The sequence below is a fragment of the Anarrhichthys ocellatus genome, unplaced genomic scaffold, assembly GCF_004355925.1.
Source record: "Anarrhichthys ocellatus isolate YVR2014 unplaced genomic scaffold, GSC_Weel_1.0 scaffold283, whole genome shotgun sequence".
NCBI lineage: Eukaryota > Metazoa > Chordata > Actinopteri > Perciformes > Anarhichadidae > Anarrhichthys > Anarrhichthys ocellatus.
The window spans coordinates 29,071-51,640 of record NW_022280303.1 but is presented as its reverse complement, the minus strand read 5'-3'; the positions used below and the strand labels follow the sequence as shown (position 1 = coordinate 51,640).

The following is a 22,570-nucleotide window of genomic DNA, read 5'->3' as shown; positions in this document are numbered from 1 at the left end:
TTGACTGCTGTTAAGGTTGCTTACCCTCGTCTTCTGCTGTCCCGCTTGCATTTGATTCAAGTCTGTGTTTTTCAAAGGGAAACGGCCACTCAGCCGTAATCAAAAACCAGTAACGCAGGTTAGCCAAAGTGAGTTCATCAGTAAGGTTATAAATAATGTGAGCGCTGGCACTAGCTGAGTCAGTTTTTGGAAACTGAAAGGTTTAGTTCACAATCCCGTTTTCTGTGAAGTAAAATGACTGTTTTTGTCAATGGAGTCTTGTGGTTTTGAAGAGAGCACTAAAACTGCTTCAGTTCCCGGTTATAGAGGTCTGTAAAGTGTCTGTGGACGGGAGCAGCAGAACGATGTTTTGTAATCGATAAGTTTGTTTGTGTTTTTGAGTGACTTGCTGATCCAAACTACAGCAGTACATTACTTAGCTTTTGCGCCAGTGCTCCGGTCTGCTTCTCCAAACTGAGAGCATGCCGGCCATCATATAAGTGACTGTAGGTAATACACTGACTATAGGAATGTTTATATACTGTATAAGTAGCAGCTTCCTCATGCAGAACATCATGGGAACGTAAGTACTTTGGGATTGTTTGAATTTGAATACATCGAGAACATCACTGGGAAGTTACAGAATGATGTAAAAGTCTGGTGATTGTACAGTTAGTTGGCTTAGGTGTTGTGGCAACCCGGGGGACGTGGAGGCAAGATTCAGAGATAAAACAGGAGACTCGGAGACAGTAACCATATAACAAAAAGTGTCCTTTAATAAACAGGGTAGGGTAAAGCGGGATAGGGTCAAACTCAACAAAAGATTCCTCCCGGTCGGGGTCTTTGGCCTTCGGTCTACACCCAGTGTGAGACGATTCCTCCCTCCTGTTTGGGTAGAGCAGAGGAGAGAGGTGAGTCCGCTTAATTACCTCCGGTCTGCTGCAGCTCCTCTCCAGAGGTTCAGGAGATCCTCGTATTCTTCTGCCCAGTTTGTCTGCCGCTGCTGCTTCACAGCCCTGGGAACATATGCTCATTCTAATTAGCTCATGGGCTGCAGGTGTGACCACTGCCACGTGCCTAGTGGCTGCAGCACCTGCACTGGATAGTATACTCCCTCTATCACCTCCCCCAATCTGAGCTTGGGGATCCGCCTCCTGTGCTGTGTCTGCTCGGCTTTTCCCCCTGGTTTGCCACAGGGTGAGCATTGACACCAAAATCATACATTCACTTCAGCATGTGCTGTGTTGAATGATAGTAAACCAGCAGCATTATACCGGGTGTGCACTTCTATTGCTGCATTGAATAGAACGGAGTAGAAGCCACAGGGGTCCTTCTGCTTTTTTCCATATATTTTAAGTATGAGACAAGTTATGAGATAAAAGGGATAATATAAGAATTAAGTCATAACTTTATGAGACAAAAAATGTGTAACACATACACATGTAATCTAATTCAGCCAAACCTATCATAACATGAATGTTCTTCTCAAACAACAAAAATAACCCTTTTTTCTCACAATACTATGACTTCCTATTATGACATTTTCTCATGAAAATGTTCGTTTTATTCTTGTACAATTTGGATTTCTTTCCTCAAGATAGTACAACTTTATTCTTGAAATCTCCGTCGCACCATTAATCTACATTCAGCCAGTATTACATTTAAAACTACCAGACACATACGTGTCATCTAAACATTTTGAGCTGAATTTTCTGCGTTATGCTTTTTACCTTTGATGCCAACTTCTTAGCTTGAAGGGGAAGAGTAAGAACACCGTGAGCCAGAGCCTTTAATGACACAATGATCTATCATCAGAGACACCAAACTCACTGTTACCGCGATGGTAACCTTCTCTTTGACTCTGTCTTCAACAGGAGTTTGATGCAGCTGATCGCACAAGCTACATTGATGATGTTTTTGCTCTTGCAAGGTAAGATTTCAGCCCAAAACACACTGCATCAACATTGATGACAATGTCTCTGACATCTATACAGAGATGCCAACGACTGTTTCATCCCACTGTTTCAGGGCAGATGTTATAGATTACGGCAATGCCTTCAATCTTACCAAGTACCTGACTAATGAGACTGACTACATAGTCTGGGACCGTGTGGCCTCCTCTATCGCATATGTCCGGGACATGCTGTCAGGCAATGCTGCACTCTACCCGTTGTTTCAGGTGAGGGAGCTGCTAATCCTTCAAGTTTAAAACCTCATTAACCTTGATGTTTATCTGTGATCAAAACAAGCCACCTCAGCAAAAATAAACACAGCAGCCTTTTTTTTTTTTTACAGAGCCAGATGAGTGGGTTAAATATTCGGTGAAAAGAATCAGAGATATAGTCAGTAAATTGCGTTAATAAAAAAATCTGAAATTGTGCAAAAAATGTGCGATTGTATTTCATTCAAATTAGTAAGCAAGGAAGATGGATGACCACTGAGCAAGGCAAAGGTCCTGAAAGATACAGATAAGCATTTACTTTCATGTTATTTCTGTGTTCTTTTATGAACATAAATAGACACTTATATAGGTAATATATTTTGCTCTCTGCTGGGTCTATGGTGTGATGAGGTCGATCCAACCTTGCAGACTGAAGTGATGTCTGCAAAAAAGTTTTTTTCTTGTAAATTTGTGACTGATTATTATTATTATTATCAATCAAACTTTATTTCAGACTCAGGGTCCATATATGACAAATACATAAAATGATATACAAGGACAATAAAAGTACATAGGCCTAGTAATGCGTTACAAACGGACAGCTGTACCAATGTCCCCACAGCAGGGACAGGTAGCGTGTGCTACTAAACCTTATGTTGGTTAAAACCAAGATGACGACATGTAGAGTCAATAAGCCTGACAAATAAATTCATACATAAGATTTCTTAAAACATTTTTATTATATTTATATTAATATTATTTTACCTTCAATGGCCCTAATTGGTGTATGTAAGAGCTACTGAAGTGGAGATTTCTGAGTGAGTCAGAGTCAAACCCATTTAGAGAAAGCAGCCTTTAAAGATATGTTTTGAAAGTTTACTTACATTTTGAAGACACTACAGGTGAATAGAGGAAAAAAATATGAAACTTGCCCAGTTAATTACTTACATTAAGACAATTATTTTTGTATTACAAGTTTTCTGAAATGTTATGTTTAAATGTGCAAATAATACACTATCTAATGGTAACTTTAGGTGAATTTAGCAGAGATCCACAGACACCAAGGGGTAAAAGAAACACCTAAATGTATGTTTTGGATGTTTTCCACAGGTCTGGGAGAAGACATGTGAAAGCAAAATAGACCAAAATCTCAAAATTGACTAGTGCATGAAAACTGGTTCTGCCTGTAGTGTCTTGTCTTAATTAAGAACCATGTTTTTTCTAGAAACTGTTTCGTAACCATGTTAAAGCACTCACAACGCAACTTGGATGGACTGATAGCGGAACACAGACGCAGAGGTACAGACCGAGCAGTCACAATCCCATTACTGTTACCAACACGTGTCCTTCTTTTATGCTAACCCCATGCTAACCCAATGCGCTAATTTACCACAATGTGAAATGGGTGTCATGTGTTCTGCTGGCGGCAGGTTACTGAGGGAGACGGCGCTCAGCATCGCCTGTCAGATGGGAGATCAGGAAGCTTTGAACGAAGCCTCTCGCATTTTCGACCAGTGGATCAGTGGGGAAATCAGGTATCATTTTTCAAAATATCATGTGTCATAGTATGTAATTTAGTCATTTTCACCCACATCTGACATTTACCAATAATGTTTCAAATAGCAAGAACATTTAAGCAGGTATGCCATGGCCACCCTGTAAACATTTCACCAGTTTTCTGTGAGAACAAGAAAAGCAACACCTCAAACAATATCTTTTAAACACAGCTGTTTGTTTCAGAACCTGACTAACATTTGTTGGCTTTTCGACCTGCAGCAGCGTGGCAGTGAACCTGAGGCTGCTGGTCTATCGATATGGCATGAAGAACTCGGGCACCAAAGCAAAGTGGAACATAATGTTCCAGCGGTACAAAGACACTTCTTTGGCTCAAGAGAAGGACAAGCTGCTGTATGGACTGGCTTCTGTGGAGAATGTGGAACTCCTCTACAGGTGATTAATAACAACTCATCATACAGAGTGGTTGACTTGATAACCTGAAAACACTTTCATTTTATCACTTTGGCTGGGATGAGATCAGGTGGCCACCTCCAGTTCTAAGAAGTGAAGACAATGCTGAAGTGTCTTAAAGTTGCATTGTCTCTAACGGCCATCAGGGGGTGACTCCTCTGGTTGTATGAGAAAGTGACTTCTCGCCAACCTATGAAAGTAAAACCTGTGTTGTAATAAACCATGGTTTTCCTTTAAACAATGCACTGGACTGGGTGGCGATCAGATTCAGCCTCGGGGACTCTCGCTTCCTCTGCATGGACTGTTTCAAACTGCTTTGCAGACACTTTTGGACTCATAGGGAGAGTCTTATGTTTTGCCCGCTCACCCTCAGTTAGATGAGAAAATCAATTCACTGCAATAGAGAGATGAAACTGATACCTCATATATAAATATATAGAATTTTTAACATGAAGGTTCATTCCTGACCTTGGGAACTGTGATGTTTCAACAGTATCTGATGTAAGTTGTAAACTTTTAGTTTCTAACGTTCTATTGGGACATTCCTTTGTGTTGTCGCACCGCTTTTACTTTTAGTCTGATAATATGACTGGATTTTACATACAAGATCATCTTTAAAATCATTATGAGGAATATTTATGTGGAGAGAATAACCTTTGTTCCCATCAGGCTCCTGGAGGCCTCTAAAAATGAGAGTGTGGTGAGGAGTCAGGATCTCTTCACTGTGGTGCGATATGTTTCCCTTAACCCACTGGGGCAGAACATGGCCTGGGACTGGACCACACTCAACTGGGACTACCTGGTCAACAGGTCAGTGCAACAAAGACCAGAAATAACGCTGCTGATGCTTGGAATGTGTGGGGAAGATACGTGTTAATCAATGCCTCTTTTTACCGGAGTATTATACTCAATAATACTCACAAATTCCTCTTTGACCTGTTTAACCGATAGGGTGTCGCCGGTGTATGGGTTAGGGTTACAAACTCTTCATCGGGATGGTCTTGTACAGCAGTGGCGAACATGTACCTTAACGCAGTGGCGGGCCGTGCATTTTATAACTGGGCCTTCAGTGCTGTCCTACTACAGTTGAACCACCTCCTAATGATCTCATTATGACGCCACAGCTACGGTTATTTGTTTCTCGGGGTGTAACAAGACACATTCGTATTAAACCATTCGGTACGAGGCTTACGAACCGGACAATACGTTTGAATAATACTAGTGCATTTGGAAAATACAGAAGCTTAAATTGTGGGAAATATAATGTTTTCGGTGGACTTTGTTCAAACTGGCAACATGGTGTCTGACACGCCCACCCGGAAACAAAACATTGTACGTACTCTGGTGAGGCGCGTGTGTTCTGGGAGGCGCGCTAAACTAGCTTAGCAGGAAAACCAACACACTACAAACTCTCCCCGCAGCGTTTAGCTGTTCCCTACTGATTCAAACAGGGCTAAAGCGATCGCCACACAATCCCCATTTCTCCACACCATAATTCTTGCTTTGTAAAAGAAAACAGATACATGAATACGCACATTACGGGATGCTTCGTCATTAACGGACAATGCATATAGTCAAAAAAATAGTCGCATATATACATGCTCATACTGTATATATGCTCCCTATATACAGGGATGGGTCAAATGCAGAGACAAATTTCCCCCTTAACGGGATCAATATAGTATAATAAAATAAAAATAAATAAAATTGAATATACTGTATTTACATAACAAAGCATGACTAATCAATCCAGCAACACTGCAGCGCTAAAACACGTATTCCAACGCACACTAAAGAGCACAAGCCATTCAAATATTATTCACATCAGAGGGAACAAATATTAACCATATCATAAAAATGACACGACAGACAAATCTAACAGTAGTAACGCTAATGCAGATGTAAAAACACAAAAGCACTTCACTTACCCCAGATGCTGTTCACTTAAAGACAAAGTCCATCCTCTCTTTGATAACAAAGAGTTTAATACTGCGGTTGTACAGAAGATCAGTGCAGTTCAGTTCCAGCCAGAGGTCCTCCTGCGATCGCGTTCGTTGAGTTGTAGATCCACTCTGGTCTCAGCAAACGTTTTCAAAAGCACCGTAGCTTGTAAGTGTCCTGTCGTGCTATGGTGTCGTGTTGCTGCCTTGGTGAGCCACCTCAGGTTAGCGTAGCGTAGCTCCAAACGGCTCCAAACACAAAGATGCTCAGTAGCCATAAAATGTGCAACGCTTCTCCGACGCTGTTAGCCAGGAATACCAGTCGTACAAATCCTTTTCCATGCTGGGTCAGGGCTGCTAGCTGTGGGGTTAGCCGACCCTTTGATACAATGTCAATTTTTTCCTGAAATGTCCTCCAGAAAGGCGTTGCCAGTAACTCCTCCACCAAATCTGTTTCTCCTCTTTCAGCCATTGAATGTTAAAAAAAAAAAAAAGAATCTACACCAAGCAAAACGCTAAAAATGTCATAACTTCTTACATATCTTTCAACTTGAACTTTTACTACTAATACTAAGTTCTGCTAGCTAGCTAGCTAGGTACAACAGTCACGCTAGCCCACTGACCAATCACGCTGCACCTTAATGCTGAGCTGCACGTTAATGCTGACGTATTTGTAGCAGGCTACCTAGAATACTCTGACATGTCAAAGAATATGCCCAACATGTCAAACTAAAGATGTGATTGGTTGAAGACTATGACAATCAACAATATCGTCCCCATTTACTTTAATCTGCAAAGTCTACCTAGAGGGCCTTGGGCCTCTCTTCTTACCTAGAGACATAGAGGTGAAATCTGATTGGATAAAAGCTCTACTTAAAACAAGCTGTGCTGGAAGCAGAGCAACTGAGGAAGACAGTAGCTGTGCAATGAGAAAATAAGATAATGGGAAAAATAATTAGATTAGAATACATGTAGTGTATTTATTAAAAATGATTAAATTATAAAATAGCTATAATTTTGTGATTCTGTTTAGGCCAGCAGAGAAGGCTTAGCTGGCCCTGACGGCCCACCACTGCCTTAACGAGTGCTTTGCTAGTCCGTCCGCAGGTGTGGTTGGGGTGTGGGGGGCAACTATTCCTGGTGCGGGCACCAGACACCCTGGTAAAGAATTGGCCTTCTCTGTTTGCCACGTCTTTTTGGGAAAGGAACATAAATTGAAGGGTGTGTGTTGATGGGCTATGGGAGGATGGGGTGCTGCTGGAGATAAACGGTTGAATACTGGCGAGATACTTGAGGAAGAGGGATTTGAGAGAGGTGGGTGAAAGATGACTGTGCATGCTCTGGCGGGGTGGGAGGGGGCACGACAGGAGAGGGGTCGCCGACCATAATTAATTTTCTTTCTCAACAGGTACACCATCAATGACAGGAACCTTGGTCGCCTACTGGGTCGGATTACCACCACCTACAACACAGAGCTCCAGCTATGGAAGGTTGGCACTGTCCTTTTTGTGCAACTCCTACTTTGTTTGTCATATGTAACCCTCTTAGTATCTGTAGGTATACTCAAATTATTTGTTGGACCAGGACCTAGGTTCATAGGGAGAGGTTTATAGCCAATAATAGACACAAAGAACTGGAGCCACAGAATGGTTTGATTTAAAAGATTATATTGAACCTTGTGAAGATAAAAATAATATTGACATCTTATACAACATTTACAATGCTCTTCTCAATCAGATAACTCAGCACATCTCCATTGAAATGTGTAAAAGTGTCTCTGAGATGCAGTGTTCCTTCAGTTTGTTCCTTTCGCATTCAAGCTCCTTCCTTGTTTCCTTATTCAGTCAGTTCAAATATTCAACAGTCAGTTTCAGTTCCAAAGTCAAAAGAATAAGTCAAAGTAGTAAGATGTGTTGCTTTCTTAATCCTACCACACTGGTGCACTCAGGTGATGAGAAACGAAGAAACGCTTGTTTTCTCCTCAGCAACAAAGAAAATCTTGATCCTACTCCTCGAGGTAAGGAGATGATCAGTTCAGTGGTGGCTCGCCATCTTCCTCGTCAGGAAGAGTTCCATATCCAGTATCAAAGGTATCCAGGGAACATCAAAAACCTAGCCTGTATAAGACAAGGCAAGACGCTGCCAAAAGTTGTAAACTCGTGGCACAAAGGTCTCTGAATCACCTCTCACGTTGCTGAGTGCAGTCTCACAAAGCGCTGTGTCTCTGACCGTTTAAACAGTTATCACTTGTAACGGCTGAACTACTTTATGAAACAGATAGTGCTCGTTCCCTTGCGCATTCTCTTACTCTGTAACGTCTAACGTCTTTCTGGTAGGGCGGGACTTATTTTCCTTTGCCCAATCGGGAGTCTTCATTCGCCGAAATAACCAATGAGAAGCGTATCTCGGTAAAACTGCTGTGATTGACACTTTGTTTAATCAACAGAAATAAGGTTAAATTAAAATGACATTAAAGACGTAAATTATCTGCTGTGTTAGATCACAAATGGAAAAATAATCCTAAAAATAAAGCCCGGTCTCAGCCCGAATAAACACCATGGAGCAGCCACCCTGTGGACCCACCACCCGCAGGGACAAGCATCGGGGTCGGGTGCTATGCAGACCAGGCGGTGGCCCGGGCATGCCGATCGCCGGCGGCATAGACTAGCTCTAGGGACGTGGAACGTCACCTCGCTAGCGGGGAAAGAGCCGGAGCTGGTGCAGGAGGTGGAGCGATACCAGCTAGAAATAGTTGGACTCACCTCCACACACAGCGTTGGCTCTGGAACCAAGCTCCTGGAGAGGGGTTGGACTTTGTCCTTTTCCGGAGTTGCCCAGGGTGAGAGGTGCCGGGCGGGAGTGGGGATACTCACGAGCCCCCGGCTGAGCGCCGCTGTGTTGGAGTTCTCCCAGGAGAGCGAGAGGGTCGTCTCCATGCGCCTACGGGTTGCGGGGAGCAAGGCTCTGACTGTGGTTTGTGCTTATGCACCAAACAGCAGTTTGGAGTATCCGGCCTTCTTGGAGTCGGTGGGAGGGGTCCTGGAAAGGGCGCCGCCTACCGACTCCATAGTTCTCCTGGGGGAATTCAACGCTCACGTGGGCGATGACGGAGAAACCTGGCGGGGGGGTGATTGGGAGGAACGGCTTGCCCGATCTGAACCCGAATGGTGTTTCGTTATTGGACTTCTGTGCTTGCCACGGTTTGGCCATAACGAACACTATGTTCGAACATAAGGTGGCTCATAAGTGTACCTGGTACCAGAACACCTTAGGCCGGAGATCAATGATCGACTTTGTAATCGTATCATTTGATCTGCGGCCGTATGTCTTGGACACTCGGGTGAAGAGAGGAGCAGAGCTGTCAACTGATCACCACCTGGTGGTGAGTTGGATCAGATGACAGGAGAACCGGTTGGAAAGACCCGGCAAACCCAAACGTGTAGTGAGGGTGAACTGGGAACGTCTGGCGGAGGACCCTGTCCGGGAGGTCTTTAACTCCCACCTCCGGAAGAACTTCTCACACATCCCGAGGGAGGTTGGGGACACGGAATCCGAGTGGACCATGTTCAAAGCCTCTATCGTGGACGCGGCCGCTAGGAGCTGTGGCCGGAAGGTCATCGGTGCCTGTTGTGGCGGCAACCCGAGAACCCGGTGGTGGACACCGGAGGTGAGGGAAGCCGTCAAGCTGAAGAAGGAGACCTTCAAGGCCTGAAGCAGCTGACAGGTACCGGCAGGCCAGAAGGGCTGCAGCTGCGGTGGTCGCGAATGCTAAAACTCAGGCATGGGAGGAGTTCGGGGAGGTCATGGAGAAGGACTTTTGGTTGGCCTCAAGGAGGTTCTGGCAAACCATCCGACGGCTCAGGAAGGGAAAGCAGGGCTTACCCCAGGCTGTTCTCAGCAGGGGGGGGGGAACTGCTAACCCGGACGGAGGACATTGTCGGGCGGTGGAAAGAGCACTTTGAGGAACTCCTAAACCCGACCAACATGTCCTCTGCAGAGGAGGCAGCGCCTGAGGACCTAGGGGGAGGCTCACCCATATCCCTGGCAGAGGTCGCTGAGGTAGTCAAAAAGCTCCTTGGTGGCAAGGCGCCGGGGGTGGATGAGATCCGCCCTGAGATGCTGAAGGCGCTGGACATAGTTGGGCTGTCCTGGCTGACACGCCTCTTCAATGTCGCATGGGGGTCGGGATCAGTGCCCATGGAATGGCAGACCGGGGTGGTGGTTCACATCTTCAAAAAGGGGGACCGGAGAGTGTGCTCGAATTACCGGGGTATCACACTACTCAGCCTCCCGGGGAAGGCTTATGCCAGGGTGCTGGAAAGGAGGCTCCGACCGCTTGTCGAACCTCAGATTCAAGAGGAGCAGTGCGGATTCCGTCCCGGCCGTGGAACAGTGGACCAGCTCTTTACCCTCGCAAGACTACTGGAGGGGTTCTGGGAGTTTGCCCAACCAGTCTACATGTGCTTTGTGGACTTGGAGAAGGCTTTCGACCGGGTCCCTCGGGGGGTCTTGTGGGGGGTGCTGCGGGAGTATGGGGTGCCGGACCCGTTACAACGGGCGATCCGGTCTCTGTACAACTGCAGTAGGAGCTGTGTCCGCATTCTCGGCAATAAGTCAGACACGTTCCCGGTGTGTGTTGGCCTCCGCCAGGGCTGCCCTTTGTCACCGGTCCTGTTCGTGATTTTCATGGACAGGATATCTAGGCACAGCCTGGGGGCGGAGAACGTCAGTTTCGGGGGTCTCGGGATCGCCTCTCTGCTATTTGCAGATGATGTGGTCCTGTTAGCCTCCTCGGATCGTGACCTCCAGCATTCACTGGGGCGGTTTGCAGCCGAGTGTGAAGCGGCGGAGATGAGAGTTAGCACCTCCAAATCTGAGGCCATGGTTCTCTGCCGGAAAACGGTGGATTGCTCCCTCCAGGTGGGGACGGAGTGCCTACCTCAAGCGAAGGAGTTCAAGTATCTCGGGGTCTTGTTCACGAGTGAGGGTAAGATGGAGCGGGAGATCGACAGACGGATCGGTGCAGCTGCAGCAGTAAAGCAGGCACTGCACCGGACCGTCTTGGTGAAGAGGGAGCTGAGCCGGAAGGCAAAGCTCTCAATTTACCACTCGGTCTACGTTCCTACCCTCACCTATGTTCACGAACTCTGGGTCGTGACCGAAAGGACAAGGTCGCGGCTACAAGCGGCCGAAATGAGTTTCCTCCGTAGGGTGGCCGGGCTCAGCCTTAGAGATAGGGTAAGGAGCTCGGTCATCAGGAGGGAGCTTGGAGTAGAGCCGCTACTCCTTCGCGTCGAAAGGAGTCAGCTGAGGTGGTTCGGGCATCTAATTAGGATGCCTCCTGGACGCCTCCCACTGGAGGTTTTCCAGGCACGTCCAACTGGGAAGAGACCCCGGGGAAGACCCAGAACACGCTGGAGAGATTACATCTCCCAGCTGGCCTGGGAACGCCTCGGGATCCCCCAGAATGAGCTGGAACATGTTGCCGGTGAGAGGGAGGTCTGGGTCGGCCTGCTTGACCTGCTGCCACCGCGACCCGACCCCGGATAAGCGGTGGAAAATGGATGGATGGATGGATAAAGATATTAAGGGCTCAAATTCTCTACCTGGTTACACATTCTTCAAATGGTGGTATCTTTTTAGCTTATTGATTTGAACAATCTAGTTATTTTTACTGAAGAGCGGGTAGTTTATCTTCATGCACAGTTCTAATGATTCTTTCTGAAAGAAATACTCCACTAAAATCTTTCACAAAAGTAATAAATACTCCCAGTAGGCCTCAAAGGTGACTGCGCCCACTGATGTGGTCAGCTTGTATCAAAGTCTTTCAAAGTGGATTACAATGGTGAAAGTTTATGCAGGCAAAATGAATGAAAAGATCCATAGAAACTTCCCAAAACCCCTCACGGAATCTATCTCATTTCCTAACATAGATTTGGTTGGTTGGTTGAATACACTGCTTCTGTGCTGTGCCGTTTGCCTGCCTCAATGTTTAAAGATTCTGCCAAAAGGTGTTTTAAACCCAGTGGGTGGATGGATGAGTTTCTATGGACATTTTGATAAATTTTCCTCATTGTGAAAACTTTTCACCATTGTATTTATGAATTAAGGCCCCCCTAAGGATGGGGTATTATCTACTGATCGCTGAAAAAGGGGATAAAATGTTTGATTTTGATTCAAAGCAAGTAGAGGTTGACCTGTTTTCAGGCCTCTTGAAACACATTTCTCCGTGCCACCCTTGCAGATGGAGCAGTTCTTCAGTTTAAATCCAAACGCCGGTGCCGGGGAGATGCCTCGGCAGCAGGCGCTGGAGACGGTGAGGAACAACATCGAATGGATCCGGAGGAATGACAACGAGATCAGAGGCTGGCTGGAGAACAATATCGCCTGAAGCGGCACCAGCGTGTGAAACACTGCAGGAATACCGTACCTGTACAAGACCAGAGCATCCACAGTCCCCTGTAGATACGTAAGGCCTTTTCCTATTCAGCGCATTCAGGATGAGGCTCGGTCGAGTTTGTGGTCTTTTTGAAGGGCTAACGCAGGTGGCTGCTGATCTGAATCGACATTGCAGATGATCAAATAATCACATTCTTACTTGTAATCAAAATTCACATGTCACCTGATCTACTAAATGTAAGTCCCATTTTGCAGATTGCTGTAGTCCTCAAAAGTCTGCAGTCCAGTGTCGGCTCATTTAGCAGAGTGTGATTCTGGGCTTTAAAGAGATCTTTTCTTAGGTATCCAAAACATCCACTCCACTGCCACGCACACAGTGAGTCATTCAGGCATTGAGTTATGAATGGGTAGAGTTCCTGTCTATCTACTGTAAACTGACTCTGATCATTTTCACTTTATTTCTGATCTGGTGCTCATCACATGGATATTTATGCAGCCGCCTTCTTCTTCTTCCTGTAAACATTTATTACAAATTCTTTAATGTATTTTTGTAAATTTAACTTGTTGCACAGTGAGTTTTCTATCGCCAGCACAGTGCAGCCATGATTATCAGACCCACCCTTATAATATGATGATGCATTCTGCCTCTGTGCTTGTTTGTATTTGTGAGCAATAATGGAAGTGTTCGATGGGTAACTTGCTGGAGGTGAAGAGTTGAATGAATAAATATTTACTGAAATTACTTTATGTGAACCATGACTTTTATTTCATGTTATTTTGACCCCAGCAGCAACAAAGCAGCAGTGTAAGTACTTCACTTCACCACTATAGTCAATATTTATATTGGAGATTAACATTTTGCATTCAAAACATGAACAGAAATTAAATGTAAATACTTCTTGATGTAGCATTGGGATACTGATGATACCCTACATCCCTCTACCCCTTCATCCCTACATCCCTTCATCGACTCCTACCCCTACCCTACATCCCTCTACCCCTACCCTACATCCCTCGACCCCTTCTGCTTCTTAAATCTAACAATCATTCCATTATGCAATAAACCTCTCGAAACTCATACTGTTATTGGCGTGGTCCTTGTTAGTGAACAGTATTTGATACAACACCGGTGTCCTTCAGCGTCACAGTTAATGAAATATTATTTTCTCAGTCTACTGTTAGCTAACTGCTTTATCTGCTCGGCACAAATAAGTGAATGAATTCATTCAAAATAGACTGGTTAAAAGCAACAATGCATTTGGTCTTTGCAAACAGAAATGATGTCCGTGCATATAGAGGAGGTGAGTGGGGTCCAAGCGGTCCCTGGAGACGCATTAATAATAATAATACCAGGTGTAAACAGGGCCTAAGAATACATGTAGTGACACAGAATCAAAATTAATTTCTACGTGTCCAATAAACTTTCTTGGGATTCTGATGTGAGCTACAATGTCGGTGTCACTAAATTAAATCCTATTGTATCTGATGAGAGAGGTCGCACCGCTGTATGGGCATAGATAGCACATGTGAAAACAAAAAGTAATGTCTTACTTTGGCCTTTTCCAAGCAAAGGGGATGCTTCTGTAGCAGTTGAAGAATGCAGTCCGCACACAGAAAGAGTTGCATTGTCAGTTTTACCACAACACACACAATGACTACAATGTCACGGCAAGTGGAATGTACACAGTAAACACCGCAGTGCATTAGATTATTATGGAAACACTGACACTGATCCATATTAATTCACCGTAGCAATCTTCTATAAATGGTTTTAATGCCAGGATACTTTAATACAATGGGATTTCACCTCACTGGGTCAAGGGTTGTTGGGAGGTTGTCATGGGAACCTGGGTATTGATGGTGATTCTTTGCCTGGTTTGACATCGAACCATACCTATGATGGCTCTTCTGAACCTGCAGGAAGAGATCATCCACTCATTATCAATTTAAAATACAGTACATCATTAAAACATTACTCAGTGATTACTGAACAGGAGTACTGCCCTTTTTATATGTCTGTGCCCAGGGACCCACAGTCTCATTATGGGCCCCATCACCCCCTCTCTATCCTCACAACTGCCTCTCACAAGCAACAAGTACATCTACACACACATGAACTATTATCAAAGCATAATGACGAGAAAGACACTCACTTTTTGTTGGCAATGACATAAATGCAGGGGTTGTAAAAGGTGGAGGACTTGGCAAAGAGTGGAGCGATGATAGCCATGGGGGCAGCGATGGTCTTTGGGTCACCAAAGGAGGCCCAGAGACACACCACGGAGTACGGAGACCAGGCCACCAGGAACATGACAATCATCACCATGGACATCTGCCGGCCACAAACGCAGCAACACAGCTTTCATATAATACAGGCAAAAATATTGTATATAGTATAAAGGAGAGAGTAAATTGAATGAAGCCACATTTTTGCTCACAGTCCAATAGCATAACTACATGTGTAACATGAAACAGAATAGAATTGTCCCTTTAAGAACTTTAAGACACCAAGTCATCCAAAATTGTTACACGTTCGAAAATAAATGCAACGTCATGTTGTGAAAATTCCATTTACACATCGTCCACAAAGTGTTCTCAATAAATTCGATTTTTCTGCGTTATTTCGCATGCGTCAGAGTTCTTTGACCGCTCAGAGCTGCCCTAAATGAAAACTTCAGTATTTAAAATGGCATCTGAGCTGATTCACTGGGTTCATTCGTCTCCCAGCACAAAGCACTTTACGACAAACAGAGTCACACAGATTTTAAAAAACAGATTGTAGAAGCTGATCACAGGACAGCTTGGAATCGGAGATGGTCACAAAACAAAGGATGTATGGTTAGATGGTAATCATTGTGCTCTAGGCAGCTAAACGATAGCTTCTTGCTAATGTCATTCATTCATAATTAACATAATGAATTAATTATTAATCAATTCAGTTTTGTCTTGTATTGCAAATAAAAAAAACAAATGGCATTCAAAAAAACACATCAGACTCAGTGCGCAAGTTTTCTGTTTGTGACGATTTTTATCGGATGGATTTAAAAAACGCATACAAAAAAACATTTTGGGCCATCGTTACGCTGATAAAGTGGCCCATAAAGACTATATTGATTCAAATTTAATACAGATGCATGTGAGACAGACAACCAAAACATGCCTCTGTAATGATGTTGGACAAGTTTGTTTAACCGCTAAAAAGATGGGCTACGACAAAGCTGTGTGCCATCATAAGTGGAACATAAGTGGAACACGAAGCAGAGTAGAGGAAAGAAGAGCGAGCTCGATGGCTCAGTGTGGTTCAGCTTTCACCTTGGTGACATCCATCTGATCTGACCAGTCGACGTTGATGATGTCCAGGCAGTTGCTGGCTTTGTATCTCCTCACAGTGGCCGACACGTTGTAGTAGCAGTAAAACATGGTGGAAACAGGCAACACAAAGTTCACAGCGATCACAGCCATAGTGTAAGAGATGAAGGAGCTGTGGAGGAAAAGTTAGTTAGTGTCTGCTCAAACATTGACATACTGGATTATGTTTCATCTTTGGTCTGGCTGACTTTTAAAAGTCAGAGTTTAAAATCTTAATCCTTTCCAATCAATTCAAAGTTGCCTTATAGCATAATTACAGTTGTAATAGTAATGGCATAACATAGTAGTAGCAGTATAATATTCTCTTCTGGCTTCACTCACTGGAGCCAAACTATTTAAAATGTTCTAAATATGGCCAGTGTATTTTGCTCCAGCACTATCGAGAATTACTGGAATATCTTACTGTAAACTGCATCAATATTTGTTCAATGCTTGTGAAAACATAAATTGGTCTGAATCTTTCCTGCTCATAATCACAGATATCCGTTTGTTCAGTTGAAACTGTTGTTTCTGTGAGTTTAGTTGTATCTCATGATGCTGCTGTGACTGCTCCATGACTGAAGGCCCCTAGTAATCAGATGAATTTATGAAGGGCTTAAGCTAAGACATTCTTTACATTTCAGCTGCGTAACCTGATGTACTGTAGTAAATGTAGATGAACAAAAGTATCATTTGTTTGCTATAGAGCTTCATTTCTGCAATAATCCAATATCCAATGGAAAACTCCCATTGGCTTTTTGTCAAAGAAACCGGGGCGATGTTTGCTTCTGGCCTTCAAAAATGCGTCATCCCTGGAGCACTCTATGATCCAGTGAGTGTCACATTGAAAATTATGTCATGGCAGTTTCATGCAGGAGCTGCTATGGCATTCAGCTAAAAGTCCCGCCTACAGAGAGGGTACTACCTGCAGTGCAGAACGAAATAGAGACATAATACCTGGTACCAAAAGTGAGGAGTCGAGCAGAGTTGTACCAGGCCGTGGAAGTGAGGCATTAGTGTGCTTTTGCATTGTTGTTGGGGTGTATCTTCTTCACAGATATATTTAGTATAGTTTTATGTTTTATGGTTGTTTTTTTACGGTTTTAATCTGTGGGTATTTATTTTCTGGGTTTTTGTAATCAGTGTTGGTTGAAAAGGATGCACTGTTTTTATGGATAAATAAGTTGAGACAATAGCTGTGACAACTCAAAATCATCACAGTAGCAGCAGTATTAGTAGTGGCAGCAGTATTTAATTGTCATTATAAGTGGGCAATTTTCTCAGTAGTTTTATAACAAAACAATATAGTTTCTGCCAGGTGTAAAGTATGCAGTAACACCTGCAGTCTGCTGATAACTCACGCGTCATTCTGTCTCCAGTTGATGGTGCATGTAGCTCCGGTGGGATCGGGGGCATAACCAGCCCAGCCCACCACGGGCATGGAGGACCAGAACACAGCATTCAGCCATGCTGCCAGGATAAGAAGGTTGTATGATCGCATCGTCATTTTCTGCCCTGGAGAGACAAATGATATGTCCATTCACAATGAAAGTTCAGGAGGGTCAGTGTGGAGATACTGGTTTGATTTGGTTTTGATTACAAGTGAAAAGGTTTATCCCATCAGAAACATGAAGGTGCTATGGTAATCCCCCGTTACAATTGACTTTGATGTGTACAAGTAAGATCTCCTTCTGTCTGGATGGCGGCTCAAAAAGAAAGGTCAGGGGTCACCAATAACCCTGGGGATCAGGAATTATTTGATGAGTCGCCAGTTTATAAGGTACACCAAGCTAAAAGTAATGTAATCCAAATGAAGGGTCTTGCTATAAATGCCAGTGAGGGTAAAGGCTAAACAAAGCATCACTCTAAATGATGCGTTACAGTTAAACTAATCTACATCCTCCGAAATGATCACACAGTTGGATCAACACCTCTCTAAAATTGTAACCTTCATCAAGGGAGAATACACTGCCAACTATATAAATAGGAAGTGAGGGGGATGTGTCCCCCCCATCCCCAGTTGAAATTCCACCCTTGCATGGCGAGCAGAAGTGCAGGAAATAGATACCTATGTCTGGTCTGCAGATGGTGAGGTATCGGTCGATGGCCACCACCGTCAGCAGGCCGATGCTGGCCATGCCGAAGAAGATGTTGAGAGCTGCATAGATCTGGTCGCAAAAACAGAAAGATTACAAATAACAGCTAGTTAATGATAATGTTAGTGTAATGGGCCTTGATGTTTCCTTGAGGTTTAATGATCAGAACTAGTTGCATATTTTTTCTTCTTTTAGGTTTCTAGGATTTCCGTAGCAGCCGGGGGCTGAAAGGTGGTACGCCAGGCCAACCTACCCAGCACGTTAACTAATCCTTAAGTTGAAGTAAAGTGTTTTCATCTTTCAATGCGTTCTAACTACCTTGAACAAAGCCATTGGTTTCAAAACTTTAACTAGGGCAGCAACCAATGATTATTTTTCATTACCGATTCATCTGGCGATTACCTCAGGTTAATCAAATACACGCTTGGTCAAAAAAATAGTTTGAATCGTGAAAATATTCAGAGAAGGTGCCCATCCAAATTTCCAAAAGTCAAAAACAGAAAGATATTGATGTTGATTCATGACAAAAAAAGCAGGATGTCCTCATATTTGAGATGAACTACAACAGCAAATGTTTAACAGACGATAAAATGAATTATGTAAATATTTGCCAATTTCTTTCTGTCAGCTCTCATTTTAAATGTGCCATAACAAATCAACTTGTACAGAATCTAAACTCATTCCAACGTTGCCGAGTAGAATCCATCAACTATTTTTTGGGAAAAGTTACAGTAATATTGCATACAAATCCAAATGGAATTGTTTAAAGAATTGCAATGAACCACACAATGCTATCAAACTGATACATATTGATATGTAACTAAGGCAACATTAAACGCAGATAAGTATGTTCACTGTGATGGATAAGTCAAACAAGTCTCAGGTTTCCCATCGTTGATTTTACAGCACAAATAAACTGCACCACTGGCTACCTGGAAGATAGATACACACCCAGCAAGCTACTGGTTTATTGTAGCAGTATTGATCAGCATATCTGATTTCCACTGGATGGATACAATTATTGTGTCGTCCATTGTGCTTTGACATTGATCAGTACTATCTGATCCACTGGAGGGCATTGTATTGACTGACTGAATAGATGTGAACATTTGGAAAATCAGTTGTAGTAAAGGTACACAGGCACTAGGATTCCCCCACTGCCCAGTTAAAACACTCTGCTTTCCCTGCTCTGCTTCTCACTGTAGAATAACATCTATGGCACAATATAGCTGTGCAATAACAAAGGCTGAGGGGAAACATAATCTGCCAAAATAATCCAAACACGTGGCCTTGTGCAGTGTAGCAGCTGATGAGAAGATGCCTCAGCCTGTAGATAAGTAGATTCTTATGGTAGGCTCAGAAAAAGTCACGTTAGTTAGTGTGACATTTTAAAGGTTGTAGAAAGCATGACGACATGGAGAACTACAAGACTGGTGACCCTTCTGACTGGGTCTCATGAATAATTCCCATATATTTACATACATTTTGAAAAAATATGTAGAAAATGCGACTACAAAAACTGCCCAGCAAGCATTTTTAACTGTTTTTTCACACTAGGAAAAGAAAAACAGAATTATCCCGTTATGATGTGAAAAGTTTCTTGTTATAACAAAATGTTTTCATGTTATTACAACATACAAACTTATCACGTTATATCAAGACACTTTCTTGTTTTAACAATTAACTAGTTATCATGTTAACGTTTAATATTTCACATAAAGTGATAATTTATTGTATAAAACGTTTAATGTTATAACACAATAACCTATTGTTATAACATGATAACCTATTGTTATAACATGATAACCTATTGTTATAACATGATAACCTATTGTTATAACATGATAACCTATTGTTATAACATGATAACCTATTGTTATAACATGATAACCTTCCACGTTATGTGATAAATTGTTGTAGTGTAAAACATTTCACGTTAGAACTTGATGTCTCAAGCACAAAGTGAAACCTACTCAAATTGTGTAAATGAGCCATATTTGTTATAACATTAAAACGTGAATCGTGAAACAGTGTAAGTGATCATGTTATAACATGAAAATATCTTAAATGTGAAAAACATCTTATTATAACCTTAAACTTCACATTATAATGTGATACTGATCTGTTTCTCCATTTCTGGCGTGTCAGCAATACGCTGCAGTAGAAATGAAACAAAACAAGAGTGTTTTTTTATGGAATAATTAAAAACTATTATCCCATTTTTAATACCGCTGAAGCAGTTCACGTAAGAGGAGTCGGTAGAACCTGTTCACACAGTTAACCAGTCTGCAAGGGTTACCTATAGGCATCATTCAGTGTAGACCAGCCATACAGTATGGGTCCTTGAAGAAGAAAAAAATTGGCAGAACATTCACCTCCCCTAATCTCAACATTAAATGTGGTTCCATTTACATTACTTTTTTTATTGTATATGTAGGTTGCTCTATAAGTAAAATATATATGTGAAGACACATTCCACCAACCTGACAACCAGCGTAGCCAAATTTCCAGCTGCCGTGGATGTCTGAGGCAGCTGACATGGGATAGCCGATACCAGCCACACCAATGTCAGTAAAAGCAAGATTGATTATAATAAAGTTGGTGGCAGTGCGCAGCTCCTTAAACTTCACAAACATGAGCAGCACAACAATGTTGCTTAATAAACTTATGACACCTGTGAAGAGAAAGAACAATGCAGGCAAAGTGTGAGGTAAAAGTCAAACTTGCAACACCTTTAATCCTGTATTTATTAAGTCACATTAACAGAGGAGTAAATAAAACACAAGCATTTTCCTCTGATGGCTCCAAGACTGTATTCAAGTCAATAACTCAATAATCTATTGATTTTCCATTGTTATGGTTATTCGTTAACATTTGTTGTAATAATTATATGATCTGCTACCAGTAGTTGACCACCTATGAAAACCGCCGGCTGCATTACATTACAATGATTTTTGGCGCCGAGCTATCATCAGTGTTACTAATTCCACCTGTGCTTTTCCCACTATGAGAAGTCAACCCAGTCACCAGAAAACATGTTGGCATTGTACTTTTTTTGCAAATCACAGAATACGTTGAATGTGGATGTTTGTGAATCAAAAATACGCTTTCACATATGTTTCATATTAGCCTTGTATCACGCTCGCAGAAACGCGTAATGACACATGGTTAACGCTGTGAAACAATTGGGTAGGTTTAAGCCATAAAACTACTTGGTTAAGGTAAAGAAGATCATGATTTGAGTTGTTATAGCGTAACATAACAACGTAAATATATAACAACCGCACTTAGCACACTTTCATGCAATGTTACGCAACATGCCGAACAATATTACTCAAGAAGCATAAAGTCAATGGTAACTTTTGGTTTCACACAGGACACGAACAGTGGTCTACTAGGTGAGAGTGCTGTGTTTGTTTGACCTATATGCACACTTTTTTCTCACCTGTTATACTCGTTATTACACCACGTAACTTTCATACCACGCAGCTTTTAATACCGCTTGCTCTATATACCACTTCACTTGATTGGATCAACACTCATTGTACTCTGACCGAATGCAGAAACATCGACATTCAACATATCCATGGTTTGCAGAAAGGTAAAATGCCAACAAATTTTCCTTGACTTGGCTGGAAAAGTGAAATATCTGCTGTGAAAAACTTCTGTGAATCCGATTCATTTTGGGAATGTAAACAAAAAAGGGTGCTCTAATGCGAGCAAGGCTAAAAAATTCAGGCAAGAAAGATTTATTCAAACCGCAAAACACCACGATCAATACAAGATGGACAGAATCTTAATAGAGAAGACAGAAAAGAAATGGTGATGCTAATTAAGAAAAACAGTCACTTTCAGTCTTAATGAAGTTGCCATGAGAGAAATGCAAAGTAGGAATTCAGAAACAGGTCTTGGAATACAGTGCCAAGACCTGGATCAGTTACATAATGCTATCAGGACACTTTTTCAAAAGGCAACAATGGACTAGTTTCCTTTCACCATCAATGGCCTGGAAACAGTCGTGTTTTTAAAACTGAGTTTTGATAAAAATCTCATTCTTTAGGATGAATGAATTTGTCACACAGCCAATAATACTCTAAATTCCCTTTTCCTCCCAGCTTACTATTGATGGTTTGACACTTAACTGTAAGATGTGCTGAAAGTTAGAACAAAGACTGAATGCAGGCTCCTGAAATGACTCCAGAGAGTTACACACTTTAACTTTCTACAGAAGAACATCGATCAGAGAATTCACAATATTCACATTATTCATCCTCTATTTCTACTGCCATCGGTGGCCTCATCTTTGTTACCTGCAGTGATAAGATATCCAGCCACTATGTTGTGCTCCAGTTGGGTAAAGGCACTTTTTCCCCCGTAAAGTGCAACATCATCTGAAACATTGACTCCAGAGTCAATCCCCATTTTCCGAGGTGTTTAAAAAAAGACCAAAACTAAAATGGCCCTTAATTTAAGTAAACGGTCTTCCCACTAACAGTGTGGGAAGGAAAATTACACAGAGAGGCAATAAAAAAATAAAAGAGATAAGAGTTAGAGAGTCGGTATTGCAAAATGCTTCGTCAAACTAAAATCTGTTGGGTTTTGTTGTGGAGTGGTGGTGTCCCCAGTTAGCAGAATGCAACAGGGCTGACCAAGAGAGGATTAACACTCACGTGGAGTTG

The 22,570-nt window shown here is 42.7% G+C and overlaps 2 protein-coding genes across 4 annotated transcripts in view; one reads left to right on the top strand and one right to left on the bottom strand.

Annotated features, from left to right (window-relative positions):
- Positions 1–13,189, top strand: part of enpep (glutamyl aminopeptidase) — a 23,590-nt gene extending 10,401 nt beyond the window's left edge. For both annotated transcript variants that reach the window (XM_031879510.1, XM_031879508.1), the window contains exons 13-20: positions 1,854–1,909; positions 2,008–2,158; positions 3,366–3,439; positions 3,571–3,675; positions 3,917–4,090; positions 4,778–4,918; positions 7,457–7,538; positions 12,293–13,189. In XM_031879510.1, coding sequence (XP_031735370.1) covers positions 1,854–1,909; positions 2,008–2,158; positions 3,366–3,439; positions 3,571–3,675; positions 3,917–4,090; positions 4,778–4,918; positions 7,457–7,538; positions 12,293–12,439 — 930 coding nt within the window. In that variant the 3' untranslated portion in view covers positions 12,440–13,189. The remainder of the gene's footprint in view (positions 1–1,853; positions 1,910–2,007; positions 2,159–3,365; positions 3,440–3,570; positions 3,676–3,916; positions 4,091–4,777; positions 4,919–7,456; positions 7,539–12,292) is intronic.
- rrh (retinal pigment epithelium-derived rhodopsin homolog) lies at positions 236–22,570 on the bottom strand. 2 transcript variants are annotated; one of them, XM_031879512.1, is made up of 9 exons: positions 22,202–22,570; positions 20,375–20,565; positions 17,864–17,963; positions 17,157–17,310; positions 15,760–15,928; positions 14,601–14,779; positions 14,255–14,361; positions 13,999–14,028; positions 236–864 (listed from the first exon to the last, which is right to left on the bottom strand). In XM_031879512.1, the coding sequence occupies exons 1-7, from the start codon at positions 22,311–22,313 to the stop codon at positions 14,256–14,258; spliced, it is 1,011 nt and encodes a 336-aa protein (XP_031735372.1). In that variant the 5' UTR covers positions 22,314–22,570; the 3' UTR covers positions 236–864; positions 13,999–14,028; position 14,255. The 2 variants fall into 2 exon arrangements, with proteins under 2 accessions (XP_031735372.1, XP_031735371.1); XM_031879511.1 differs by lacking the exon at positions 236–864 and having other exon boundaries at positions 13,491–14,028.

What these genes read in the sequence shown, in the direction of transcription:
- rrh (XM_031879512.1), bottom strand. Translation starts at nt 22,313, where the DNA reads ATGGGGATTGACTCTGGAGTCAATGTTTCAGATGATGTTGCACTTTAC. An exon ending in TTGGCTACGCTGGTTGTCAG is followed by an intron (nt 17,964 to 20,374) that starts GTTGGTGGAATG and finishes TTTTGCGACCAG; the next exon opens with ATCTATGCAGCTCTCAACAT. An exon ending in CATCTGCAGACCAGACATAG is followed by an intron (nt 17,311 to 17,863) that starts GTATCTATTTCC and finishes TTGTCTCTCCAG; the next exon opens with GGCAGAAAATGACGATGCGA.